At 36.4% G+C, this 14,630-nt stretch overlaps 1 protein-coding gene and 1 pseudogene across 1 annotated transcript in view; one reads left to right on the plus strand and one right to left on the minus strand.

Annotated features, from left to right (window-relative positions):
* TNKS (tankyrase) overlaps nucleotides 1–14,630 on the plus strand; it is a 156,640-nt gene that overhangs the window by 108,559 nt on the left and 33,451 nt on the right. Inside the window, exons 10-13 of the mRNA NM_001206160.3 lie at nucleotides 630–721; nucleotides 813–891; nucleotides 12,098–12,269; nucleotides 13,414–13,493. Of these exons, the coding sequence (NP_001193089.1) occupies nucleotides 630–721; nucleotides 813–891; nucleotides 12,098–12,269; nucleotides 13,414–13,493 (423 nt within the window). The remainder of the gene's footprint in view (nucleotides 1–629; nucleotides 722–812; nucleotides 892–12,097; nucleotides 12,270–13,413; nucleotides 13,494–14,630) is intronic.
* Nucleotides 1,378–2,284, minus strand: LOC112444620 (large ribosomal subunit protein P1-like; annotated as a pseudogene).

Below are 14,630 nucleotides of genomic sequence, written 5' to 3' on the forward strand. Positions count from 1 at the left end.
ACACTCAAAGCCATGGACTAAACCTGACCTGCTTTTTCAGAGTGTTCATTTTATTCATTAGTACATAGTTTTTTACTTTTTAAATTTTAATACAAATATGAAGTGAAGTTGAACACAAAGGTTGTATAAATAGAGGATAAAACATAAAATTTCTGAGAATACGTCTCCCTCTAAGCTCCTTCAAGTCTCTTACCTTCTTACCTATCCCTGGGCATATGGACTTATTCTCCAATGGTGTTAGGAGTATCTCTGGGGAAGAGCTTGAGAAATACTGACTTTTGTGGCTGACAACCTACTGGAGGACTGGGTAATTCAGTTATGAATTTTTTTAGCTTCGGAGAGGCAGTATTCTGATACCTCAAGTAAATATATACTGGATAATTGCTTATTGGCTAAAGGGAAAGGAATGAAGTCTCTCTAAATGCTCAACTAAGAACATAATTTCACCTTGATTTAAAGGCTTGTGTTTCATACTCACAGTGTATTTAGGAGGAATTTCGGTCGTCTCCGTAATGTGAAAATATATGTTTTGAGACAGCAGTGTTTTAAATAGTCAGCAGGTGCTTTTCAATTCAGAAATCTACTTTTACACAGTTTATTTTATCCACTGGTTTTTCTTTATGTTACAGCACTGTGCTGTGGCCTCGCTGCATCCCAAACGCAAACAAGTGACAGAATTGTTACTTCGAAAAGGAGCAAATGTTAATGAGAAAAATAAAGAGTAAGTGCAGTCGCAGAAGGCGTTGCTCTGTAGTTAAAGCAATACTGCGGTACAAGTTAAGAGGTGACCTTTTCCTTTCTCCTCTCCGCAGTTTCATGACTCCCCTGCACGTTGCGGCAGAGCGAGCCCACAATGATGTCATGGAAGTTCTGCATAAACACGGAGCAAAGGTAAAAGGCACACCTGAGATAAGGTGCCAGTCTCGGCACTGAGTATCTAGCTGCACTTAAAGATTGTTCCTCTCCTCTCTGATTCTCCTGAAGAAATTAATCTTATAAAGGACTGTTAACATGTGTTTGAATTCACTGATTCTCTTTTAAAGCTGATTTAAATCTGGTTGCTAATAGAGGTAATTCCTGGTGCTTTATGTTGTACTTTACTGTCATTCTTCTCTAAAGCAATAAATGTGGTTAGGGTCTTACCGTTTGAAATGCATTTCAACTTTACACTGTTTTACCTTAATACTGGAATTGATATATTTTGGTAGTCAACATCAATGATGGCTTATCAGAAAATAATTTATGTAAATGATGGGCAAAATATTGCTACTTATTTTAAAGAACATTTGTTCCTTCAAACCAGTAATGGTAATCATTTTTTCACATAACCTCAATAAAAAGAAATAAAATTTTAATAACCATTTTTATTGGCATTGTCTGAGTGACATTATCTGCAACTCCAGGACTCCCATGAATTGCTTGAGGAAATTTTGCTTGAAGAAAACAAGCTGGTTGTTTTTCAGAGGTACTTGAACGTGAAAATTTTTAAATCCGCAACAATTTTTTTTTTTAACAGCTCAGCTTTTTATTGAATATGTTACTAAAGAGGTTTAGTGAAAAAGACCAAAGCTCATGTTATCATCATACTCTTCAGATTCTTCTCTTTGCTTCTACTTTCTTCTCCTCAGCTGGCAGCAGTGGTGGATGGGGCAGGACCTCCTGCTGGTCCAGCGCCAGCTACCAGAGCAGGTCCACCAGCCCCCGCATTGCAGATGAGGCTCCTGATGTTGACATTGGCCAAAGCCTTTGCAAACAAACCTGGCCAGAAAGGCTCAGCATTTACACCGGCTGCTTTAATGAGGGCATTGATCTTATCCTCTGTGACTGTCACCTCATCGTTGTGCAGAATGAGGGCAGAGTAGATGCAGGCGAGCTCCGAGACGGAGGCCATGGTGTGGTTGGGTGCTCGGTGGGAGCTGCCAGGCGCCGTGCTAGTTGCTGGATGAAGTGAGGGCCTCACCCCAAAATGGCCTTAGCTTCCTTGGAAGACCCAAGCGCCTTAGCAGAAGCTAAGGAAAGAAAGCAAGAGTGTATATTTTAAAGCAGGGGTCCCCAAAGTAGGATATAGACACTCTGTGGAACATACAAGAGGAGCCACTGGGTGGAGGGGGAAAATACTAGAATTTTTATTTATTGAAAGAGTAATTTATTAATAACTAGTAATTTATTAACTTATTAAGAACAGAGAAATTGACATCTACTACTATTTCCTACTCCAGGGGATCTTCCCAACTGGGGAATCAAACCTGCGTCTCTTGCACTGGCAGGTGGATTCTTTACCAACTGCGTCACCTGGGAAGCCCTAGTAATTTATTAACTTCTTAAGAACAGAGAAATTAACATCTACTACTATTTCACACACAGATTGATACTGCCATCAATCTGTGTGTGTGTGTGTGTGTGGTGGGGGATTGACAGGGATACACTCACTCATCTGCTCACATCCAGCACGATGTGACACGTTGCACTTTACATGAGTAGATTAATGGGTATTATTTTAAATGGTAGCATCTTGATAAATACCATTGTTGAAAATCAGAGGAAACAACCATGACAATCTTAAGAAAGGTTTATCTGGCTATTTCATAAATGAGGATTTTTCAGGAATTGACATACTTAGTTGTTTTGCCTTTTTTTTTTTTAATGAAAGTGAGTTCAAAATTTGCTTATAGTTCTATATAGTGACAAATGATTATTACTTGCATGTAGGTACATATTTTTAAAAAGAAACATAATCAGAACCTTAAAGATCAAAGTTACATATTTTAGAGAAATGAATGAGAAAGTAACTGCTTTTTAAAAGGAACTTTTAACAAATGAAGAGGCCATTTTGAAAATCAGTTTTTAGAAAATATCTGCTGTTTTTTGAGTTTCTTGCCAAAAAATGATGTATGTTTATCAACTAGCTGTCATCTGTATAATTTGAAACTGGGCAACAGAATTTTCTAACCTGTTTTAAAGTTGTTGTTTTTTTTTAATTTGTTAGGTAGTTTTTGAACCTATTTATGACATTTTAGTGCAGTATCTTATCATAAGTTTGCAAGAATCAAGAAAGATGCAATTTTGCTAGCAAAATTCAATTAAAGCCTTAACATAGTAAATTACATGAAAAATTAAAAATAAGCATTGTGATTTAGAAGACTTCGCAACAATGTACTTTTCCCAGTTGCACCACATATCTATGTGAAATCTAGCTGTTACTGAAAATGAACCTAGAATCACACCCTCAAATCTATATCACAGTTTTATAAGATTTTTAAAAATCTTTTAATTGAGCCAAATGACATTTTGTACAACTGATAATTTAAAATTTTTTAAATATTTTATTGTTTCATCTGCTTCACATCCTCTGTAATTTCTCCTTTTATGTAAGTTTTATAATATTCATTATACATTAGTTTAGCACTGCTTGGTTATAATTTACAGATGAACATAAATGAATATTGAGAGGGTTCTCAAAACACATTTTTACTCCTGAAGTGCATGATGCAAAAATTAGTATATCCTTGCTTTAAAAGGACCGTTGATGTTTTTAATTAAAGAGGCAGGATGAACCGAATGAAAGGAGCAGTTCTACAGATTTACTACCTGTTTCGAGGGTACAGCTACTGTGTTCTTACATAAATAATGTCTTGTTGCTCTACCAAGCAGAAAATAATAAGCTAAGTGGGCTTTCTGCTACTGTTAAGACCATTCTATGTTTATCACTGACCTATTTTTAAAAATATCTTATGGCATTTATAATGTTCTTGAACAACCATGAATAATGCCCTTCATTTTGGGAAAGTATCTATTTGTTGCCTCCCATTAGTCATTTTATTTCATGAAAGTTCAATGAGAAATAACATTATTTTATATAACCTATCCTAGTCAGCATTACTCTAGGTCTGTGGCTGTAAATCTTTTTCTGCCCTTCATGTTCACAGTACATTCTCATCAATAACGTCACAATTCATCAGTCAGGCATGTGTATAATTTTAAACACCCTGCCAGTGTTGTAGAATGGCTTTTAGACTACTATATCTTCCCTAGTCCTCCCACTGTAGTTCAACAAAATTGAGAACTCCTGCTACTAAGCACCTTAAATGGAAAAAAAATTAAGCAGGGCTATGAACCCACAGATACCTATTTCCACCCTCCCATTCATTCATTCCCTGATCCCAAGGCAGACTGCTGTCCCTTAGGGTTGTTTTATCTGGTGACTAGCATTAGTAAAAGCTCCCTGTAAAAACCCAATTTAGCTACTGATGGGCCCTAATGTTTGCCTGCCTGGTGTTCTTTCTGGGGAACTTAGGGTTTCAATTTGATTTTTGAACAACTCATTTTTTCCATTTGATCTAAAAGCACGTTCCCAACAAGCAAGCCTAGCCTTGAATTACATTCAGCTCTCTTATGCTGCTTCTACCCTTCTGCTGTCTTCACCTCCTCACCGTGCTCCCAGTTCTTAAGCTAAAACTAGTAAATCAGAAATGGCAGAGAATTTGGTAGGGAGATCTGATGTCATTAACTAATTTGCCTTACTTAAATAGAACTTGGTAATATAAGCCAAAACATTCTTTTGAGTAAAGCTTGGTAATACAAAGTTTAGGTTCATTGTGCCTGTTAAATTAAGCACATTGTGTACATAACATAAGCAGGTATACTTTTCTGTTTGGAATCTTCCACTTTCTAGTTTTATGACCTTGGACTTAATTTTCCTGAACCTCAGTTAACTCATTAGTAATATATGGGTATTAATACCTCCCCTACAAGTGTGACTGTTGTTTTGTTTTGGTAAAAATTAAATGAGCTTATATATATATATATATGTTATATAGTACTTTGCATACAAACTATACTTTCTTTAATTAGTAGTAAGTATGAGTGTTGTAATTTTTTCCATATTTGTCTTTCTAAACTTATATAATATGTATTTCCCTTCATTACCTAAATTTTATATAAGACATATGTGTATAATCACTTTCTAATTTTTGATCCACTAGTTCACCATTGAGATGTAAAATGATAACGATAATGTGCTGGTTTCTATGACAAATACCAGTTTGAAAGTTAATGCAATTACCAAACTTGAAGCTAATCCTGAATCAGTTTAGTGGCATCAGTAGTGAAGAAGGAAGAGAATGACGAAAGTCATTTGTGAAAGACTGAAATACTAAGCTGTGTTACTTGAAAGTGAATTGGGTGCTTGAATAGACTTAGAAAATGGTGGTACAGTTAAGGAAGTAAGAAAGCTACGTGTTGGCAATGATTTTGTACTTGGAGTTAATATGATAGGAGGAATAGAAGGACATTAAATAAAACTAGTAGTTGAGAACACAGGACTGGAGCATGATAGAGAGTTTGGGATTAGAAATATGTATTGGGAAGCCCTTGACATAATGATCACATGCTGTGGGAATGAGAAAGGTTTCAGGTAGAGAATGTGGAGAGATGAGCTGAGAGTCAAGGAAAGAACCTTTGAGGGTTGCTCATCTTTGTGGAACAGTAGTGGGAAGAGGGGGTTTCCCAGGTGGCATAGTGGTAAAGAATCCGCCTGCCACTGCAGGAGACAAAAGAGATGTAGGTTTGATCCCTGCTCGGGAAGATCCCCGAAAGGAAATGGCAACCCACTCTTGTATTCTCATCTGAAAAAATTGCGTGGACAGAGGAGCCTGGTGGGCTGCAGTACATGGGATCACAAAGAGTTGGACAGGACTGAGCGTGCACACACACACACACACTTTTGAAGGAGATATTCCAAAGGTATAGAGGTAGAAAATTGTATTAATTAGGGTTTTGGCAATAAATACACACTCAAAGTGGGTAATCTGGGGAATATTTAATAAATTATATACAAAGTTGTGGGCAAGGTTTAGGAAGTCAACAGGAATGAGGGAGTACCAGCAGCAAGTGGGAGCCGTTGTCATCCCTGGGCCTGAAGGGGCGCAAAAGCGGGGGCTAGCTAGAGAAGACCGCCTGACAGCATCTGTAGCCTTTGATAAGGGTAGACCTCATCCACATTCCTCATTCCGGTCCTGCCCACCACCCTCTGGCCAAATACAACAAAAAGTTAAAGACAAAAAAGCCATTGCTGTCATCTATAGAAGTGATTTTCCCAGGAGACGAAGCAGGGTCAAGGATGATATTACGGGTCTGGAGAGGCAAACAGGCAGGATTCAGTAAAAGGATAGAAGACAAAGGACTAGTAAGGAAATGATGGTTATAAGAAAATGGGGTTATTAACCAACTTATTTGAGAAGTCCACTTTTACAGGAGTAAATGTCTGTATCTTAAAAAAATATGTCTATGAGCCCCCTGCTTTACAAGATTACTGTAAACCCTAAATAAGAGAGACATAAAGACATTCTTTCTTTATTATTGTTAATCTACTCTGACATTCTGCATTCTATTGCTACTGCTTTGTCTACTGTCATTATTAAGTAGAACCTAAGCCCCAGTTGCATATGGTATTGTTAGTACCTAGAAATAAAAGGTTTAATTCAGAAGTTCTTTTTCTCATATTTGAAAGCACTACTGTTTTGTCATTAATGAGCATCTGTTAAATGTGTGGAACATGAAGAAATTTTTTTGATGTTCATGTCTCAATTTGACAGATTTATTTATACTGTATGTAAAAAGAAATTGTGTCAATACTAATTGGTGTTTAATGAACTTATTTCTCACAATGAGAGTGATTAAGAATCTTTGCTGTCTTTAGAGAAATGTGTTAGCTTATTATAAGGATTTTATTAATTCTCTTTCAGAGGTGAGTTGATAAGCAGATTCTGTCAGCCCAAAAGTGTTAAAGTGCTTTTACAAATGTAGATCCCAAGTAGCTTTTATAGTTCAAATAATATCTGAGGTTTGATCATATCAGAATAAAGTCCCAAGGGGCCAGGGTCTCAGAGACATTTTAGTTACCATTCAGTTAGATTGACTGGATATAGATTAGGCAGAAGTAGAAATCTGGCTTATTACTTCTGTGAGATAACCACAGAGTTAATCCCAAAGAAATGATCTGCAGGAGTTATAGCTGAAATTCACAAAAGACAGAACAATAAATTTGGAAATAACTGTTAGTTTCCTTAGCTGCCATTCTCTCTGTATATGTCTCTCTCTTTCTGAGATTGCATGAGTTTCTTTTCTCTGCCAGTCTTTGTTCATCTGTTTCATTCTTCTTTTTATAGACTGTATTTTTCTGTTGTACTTCTCTGTGGCCTGAATATGATCTTCACAGCCCTTACTTTATAAACTTTTGGCTTAGAAATATACCACCTGCATTTGCCATCTCATCTCAGAGATGAGAAAGGGAGCATAAATAAGACTTCAGTTTGTTTAGCACAGCCATGGCATTGGCACCTCGAGTCTAATCAGCTATGCTCCGCAACTTATTTCTCTGACAGTTAGGGCATGTGGGCAGTGTGAGTACCCATTTAAGAAAGCAAAGGAAATAAGTACCATTAGAATATAATATATCTCTTTTCAGAAAACCTGATTTCTTCTTTTAAAATTCCATGTGGATGTTGAGATTTACAAATAATAATACTCAAGTGTGGCTAGTAAACACTAATCATGTTTCTCAGATTATATTAAAATTTAACTTCCTAGAAAAATTCTATACTCTGCGATGGATTCATAACACATTAAAGGATTAAAAACCTTTGAGTAAAATATTGATCACTGTAGCAGAACTCTAGCTCAGAATTAAATTGGTAGTCATTTTGTTTATTTCATTCCTCATAGGAGATGCTTTGACCTGTGTACATCCTACCATGGATAACAGTGGCCTGTAATAATCTGTAAAAACTTAAATTACACTTTTACTGCAGATAAAGTGAGTCAGTTATTTTCAGTATTAAACAATTCTATCAACACAGGCATGTAGCTTTTTTTTCCTCCAGATTCTGGGGAAAGAAGAATACATGGTTTTTGGTTAGAGAATGTTTCAGTAGTCTCTGTTCATTATACAGAATGGTATATCAAAAACTGTATTTATCAACAGAATTTACTAATTTGTCATTCTTTTGAGCCATCCATTTACCAACCATTTTCAAACACCCAGTATACAAGGCGTTGCACTTATTACCATGAGGTATATAGGAAGTTTGAAGTTGATAAAGCTTCTTGTCTTAAGGGATTTAAAATCTAAAAAATAGTCTCAACTAATACAGTCTACTTGAATATCTATTATCAGATTGGAGAGGACAGGTAGATTGTTATTTAGAGGAGAAACCAATTACTTCTGTTAGTGGTGGCAGGCTGGGGAGAGAATGGGAGAAATTTCATGAATAAAATAGAATTTTCACTAGGAATGTCCAGGAATTAGATCTATAGAAATAGCAGTAAATATAGTTGGCATCCCTTTCTTATACTAGTGAGTGGTTGATTTTTGCTCAGAATACATTTTAAATAATGACTCAATCAGGACAGCAAAGGAGTTTGTTAGTCACAAGTTAATGACTAGTTAGTTCAGTAGATAGAATAATAGGTACTTAGTTCATGGGGAAATAAGGAAAATCTGAAAAGACATATTGGAGCAAGGTCTTAGTAGTCTCAGTTGGAGAGTTTGGGGTTTGTTCTTATAATACTTGGAGAGCCATTGGAAATTTTTGAATAGGCAGATGGCATGAGCAAATCCTGCTTCAGGAAGATAAACTTCCTAGGATACTACTTTCTCTTAGAAAACCAATTACAGAAATGTAGACTTAAGATGTGTGTATGATAGTTGGCATAATCATTTAGCAGTATTCAACAAAATTAGTTTAAGACTTATTTTTTTTAAAAAAAGGGGGATGATACAGAGTTAATGTTTCTTTAAAAAACAAAAAATGGTAACGATAACCCTGTATATGAGACAGCAAAAGAGACACTGACGTATAAAACAGTCTTATGGACTCTGTGGGAGAGGGAGAGGGTGGGAAGATTTGGGAGAATGGCATTGAAACATGTAAAATATCATGTATGAAACAAGATGCCAGTCCAGATTCAATGCACGATACTGGATGCTTGCGGCTGGTGCACTGGGACGACCCAGAGGGATGGTATGGGGAGGGAGGAGGGAGGAGGGTTCAGGATGGGGAACACATGTAAAAAGAAAAAAAAACAAAAATAGAAGTTAACAGTTTCAAAAAAAAAAAAATGGAAGTGTTAGTTGCTCTGTCATGTCCAACTCTTTGTGACCCCATGAACTGTAGCCCGCCAGACTCTTCTTCAACGGACTTCTCCAGGCAAGAGTGCTGGAGCGGGTTGCCATTTCCTTTACCAGGGCTCTTCCCGACCCAGGGATTGAACCCGAGCCTCCTGCATTACAGGCAGATTCTTTACCATCAGAGCTACCAGGGAAGCCCAGTGTTTCTTAACTTCAAGCTAAAAAGTTTACAGTATGCCTGCCACCTGTTCCCTAGGTTGTAGTTTCTGTCTACCAGGATATAGACCTGTTTCAGATGCCTATCTTTGTCCCTCTATTGTGGATTTTATTTTTACTATTCTTTCTTTTAATTTCAATTTTAATTTGCCCTGATTTGAACAGAAAAAAAATAGCTAAAATAATATACAGACCGTTTTCAGTTCTCAGATTACTTGAAATCAGATTGGGACATCATCACATGTTCATAGTTAATGTAAAATTCTGTGAGTTCACATTGCTAAGTTCAGAAATGTCACAGAATAAGTCACGATGAATTACCACATAAGTGATGTGGACAAAGATAGCTTAAGCTTAGACGAGGTGAACTCACAGTTAGCTGTTGAGACTAGGCTGTTCACACTAACTAGAATTTGGAGAAGGTCCCCTTACCATTTCCTTTAAGCTTAGACAAGAGGTGAACTCACAGTTAGCTGTTGAGACTAGGCTGTTCACACTGACTAGAATTTGGAGAAAGTCCCCTTACCATTTCCTTATCGTCTGCTTGTTTGGGGCATTTTTTAGTCATAATTTTATGTCCTATACATTTCCGGCCACATATCATTACAGTACTCAGTCATTCTCTTTAGGAAAATCTTAAAAGCATAGGCTCTGCTTTTAAATAGCTTACAATATATTAAAACATATAGTATCAGGCACAGAGTCTAATATTGGTAAGTACTTAGTAAATGTAGTTGCGTCCCTTCCTTATGCTCGGGAGTGGTGATTTTTGCTCAGTGTTGCACTCCATGAGTGCATGCCCCGGAGCGAGTGAGAAATGGGAGAGGTGAATCTGCAGTTTTCTGTGTTGCACTCAGTTCCACCACGTGTATTTACAGAGATAACCACTTCTTACACACAGTGTTTTGTTAGTGTTTAAAAATATTCTCTGCACTTCATCTGGTGTTTAGTTGATTTGCTCAGACAGTGGAAGTGAAACTGGCTGATGTTGGGTTTACTGAGAAACTATATCTGTCTCTACCACTGCATTGCTAAGGTATCTTCAAGGATAATCTTGGCCAAAGGCAAATTTTACCTTTTGCAATGACTTTAGAAACTACAGCTCCAGAAAATAGAGTTTCAGTGTACGTTGGAGCATAGCAAGCCTATCAGATTGTGATGAAAAAATTACTGTAGAAGGGGTGGTGATGTAAAAGTAAATGACAGATGGTCTTTAATGAAATGTGGAGGGATGCAAGTTTATGTGACGGCACGAAAGAGTCCCTGTGTTTGAGCTGAGGAGTAACTTGGTAAGATCTGTATTTTAGACTAGTAGTTCTCAAACTGTGTTCTCATGATTTGATGAACTGAATTGAGAATTTCCATCACTGTAATTGAATTGGTGTTTTATGCAAATTCCAGGAAAATGTTAACGATTAGAATGTTCTCAGTTTTAAGTTCTTCTCCTGTGATGAGAACGTAATCCATAGAAAAATTCAAATTTAGTTTGACCACTTGTGTTTTCCATCAGTACATGCTAATAATGACTGTGCTTTAAGTATAAATAGTCATTTTTCTGCTGGCAAATACGATATAATTAAATTTGTCAGTATTTCATGGTGAATCTTGTGAAACACTGTTAAGAATTTATTTGAACCCTTGCCAACAGTGAAAGACTGGAGACAGGAAGACCAATTGTCTTAAATCGTCTCTTATTCTTGTATTTGGTGGGGGGGTACACAAGTGTTTTGAATAACTAGCCAGTATGTATTTGAGAATTTACTGTGTACCATTAATAGGAACATTCTAGACACAGAAAACCTATGCAATATAGTCCATATTTCAGTAACCTTAATTTTACTTGGTTAACAAACACTATCCCAGTGTTCTACTTTCTAAAATAGTGCTGAATTGATATAGGTGTTCAGAAAGGAAGTAATCATCAAGGTTTAAAGTAATCAAGGAAGACATCCTAGAAAAGGTGAGACTTGCCATGAATCTCATAATCCAGAAAGGCAGAACAAAGGGCTTCTCTGAGAGAAGCATCGTGTATAATGAATGTGGACTTTGGTCTGACTAGAGTAGTCTTTACTGGGGCATTCCAGAAAACAGGTTAGGACTAGTTAGTTTTGATCAAATTATAAACATGATCCCAAAGTTTAACATTGTCTTAACCATCTTAAAAGTAACCATTCTTTCATTATGATTTTTCAAAGTTTTAAAAATGGAACTTTTGAATTTTTGAAACAAGTTTTTGGTTAAATGTGTTTGTAGTGCAATTAGGTCATTCTATTATAATCATTTACTAAAATTAGAAAAGAAATACAATTAATTACTTTATCTTTGCTTACTTACTCTATTGCCTTTACATTCTGGGAACAAGTTTGGTAGAACCCATTCATCCAAAAGTATTTAATGTGCATCTTTGCTGTGGCAGGCAGCGAACCTCAGACAAGAGTACCAGACCTTGGGGACCTTACAGAGACCTCGAGTTGTCAAGGAGAGTGGCAAGGAATGGAGGATGGACAGGAAGGCAGTCATTCAGGGAAGAGATGGGTATACTATAATTTTCGATAAGATGGTCAGAGAAGGGCAGCTAAGAAGATGGTATTTCTTTAGAATCAGTATGCAAGAGTTCATGAATAGTTTATAAATAGTCTATTGTATTTTTCATAAAAGTTGACAATTGATTTTTCTCAAGAATTTATTTAGTAGGGTGTAAAGGGGAACAAAACAGCTGCTCAGTCCCATGTGCCCCCTTCAATGATTTTTCAGATGAATGCACTGGACACCCTTGGTCAGACCGCTTTGCATAGAGCTGCCCTTGCTGGTCATCTGCAGACATGCCGCCTGCTGCTGAGTTACGGCTCTGATCCCTCCATCATCTCCTTACAAGGCTTTACAGCAGCACAGATGGGGAACGAGGCCGTGCAGCAGATTCTGAGTGGTAAGTTCATACAGACAGACCTTGCTTTCTGTTCTTCCGCTTCCAGGTCTGTCCACTGATACACAGACTTTGTGCCCCTTGCTTTAAGGGGCTCTTTGGAATGTTTTCTTGGCCTAAAAATTTTTCCTGCCTTTCTTTGCTTACAGTTTAGCCTGTGGCCCTGCCCATCAGCATTCTCCTTTTTGTAATTCTTTAACGTCAAACATTCCAAATTTTTCTCTTATACTTGTACTAAGAACCATTTAATAGTGGATTTTAGGTTAGTTTCTGCAATTTGGAACTATAAATCAGGCAAACATATAGCTATTACATCAGAATTTCTCATAATATTATATGTAGTTTTTAGAGGTAATTGATAAAATGGGGAGGAAAGGATTGAATAAATTAAGCAGACTGCTCCAGCAATGCTTTTAAAATGTCTTCCAAATGAATAAAGTTAGAATATATGGCTGCTAATAAAAGATAAAATTAAATACTGAATCACAAATGAAAATTTTTTATTATTTTGATAATTCTTCTTAAAAATTGATTAGTAAGATAAAACATTATATGGGTCATTAAATGCCTAATTTAGTATTTGCCAGAACTTTTTAGTTTAAGTCTTCATATTTTTTATTGATCAGGAAGGATAATACAAATAATAGAATTTGGTGGTAAAATCTTGTCCTTATAAAGGTTTCTTTTTAAAGAGAATTCTTTTTTTTTATTTAGAAGACAATATAATTTTTTAAATTAATATTTCTACAAAAAATTTGTATGTCTATAGACCATATACTGGCTGAACTTTATAGTTGTACCTGTATTTACTAATCCAATTCCAGGTTATGTCTATAATGACTCCTGAAAGAATACATCAGTTTTATAGAATGTATAGTAAATTATTGGGGTTCTGTTCTGGGCAATATTTTAAAGGTTTATTTAACAACCCCTGTTAACACCAGGTTTGAGATCCACTTTTAGAAACCAGCACTTTTATCTCACAAGCCTGTAGTTACCAACAGTATACAATAGTAAAGTTTTAATGGTACACTCTGACAGCATTTATGTTAACATCTCTCTTTCCATTTACCAAATAGTTTTCCCTCCTTTGCTACTCTGTGGCTCCTTAAAAACCAGCAGTAATCTTCCCTTGTCTTTTCTGCAGAAAGTACACCTATACGCACTTCTGACGTTGACTATCGACTCTTAGAAGCATCTAAAGCCGGAGACTTGGAAACTGTGAAGGTATGTCAGTGCTTTATAATGTCTTGGGTAGCTCTTTGAAACCTTTGCTTCCCAATTCATTTTAAGCTTGTAAGTGAAACAACTCAAATTCAAACAATAAAAGGGATGAGCAGAGTGGACTCATAAGGGGAGATCTTTATGAAGAATTTCCTAGTATGTGTCTTTCATTAAATCACTTTTTAGTCACTTTACTTCTGGTTATATGAATGCTCTTTTTATTTCTTTCCACTTTTTAAAATTCAAGTGTTATTTTGGACCACACTTATAAATTCTCAAGCTAGTGCAAGCCCAGGTAATAGTACAGTAGAGTTGAAACAGTGTTCTTGACCTTTTCCAAGAGATTCTCACCTTTGCTCTAGGAAATCATCCTTACGATCCTGCAGTTGGGAAGTATTTTTTGATTCTACAATTTATGTATTAATGTAGCTACAGACTCACTTGTCATGAAAAGATACAATCTGACCAAATGATGATGGCTCTTTAGGTTATAGAGTCTCTCCCTTATGCCCAGACTTCCTTCTGTTGTGTAAAAAAAACTACCACCTGAAAAATCCTGTGTTCACCCTACCAGCACCTTCTCAGTGTATCTATAGTTAACTTCCAGGTTCTGAGTTTTTGTTACAACAGCTCACTACAGTGGCAGGAGCAACAACCAGACTGTCAAATACCTGGAAAACCCTTGACATCAGACCTTGTAGCCTAGAAAATGTCACTTTTTCTCTGCTTTTTTTAACCTTTTTTAGTTTTCTTTTCATTACCTCTCTTCACATCACTTCCCTAAATTTGGGATAATTAAATAAGTAAGCAGTGACTAAATAATTAAATAAGTAAGCAGTGGCAGAAGGATCGCAAGATTAAAAATCAGGAAAATGGGGTTTGAGTTTTAATTCTACCCCTTACCACTCTAGGACATAGGATGTCACTTAACCTCTCTGAGCCTTGGTTTATTTATCTGTAAAATGGAGATGATGTTTAACTTCTCAAGTAGATAATAATTCTCTCACTGGAAAAAAAATGAAATTCTTTATAAATTATTACTCACATATTTGTTTGTCATCCATCTGTCACCACCAATGATGCAGCCTCTCCAGCCTGACTTTGCTTCCACTGCTTTATAAGCAGACAGAGTTGAGCTTG

This window comes from Bos taurus, chromosome 27 (assembly GCF_002263795.3).
Source record: "Bos taurus isolate L1 Dominette 01449 registration number 42190680 breed Hereford chromosome 27, ARS-UCD2.0, whole genome shotgun sequence".
In the NCBI taxonomy this organism is placed as follows: domain Eukaryota; kingdom Metazoa; phylum Chordata; class Mammalia; order Artiodactyla; family Bovidae; genus Bos; species Bos taurus.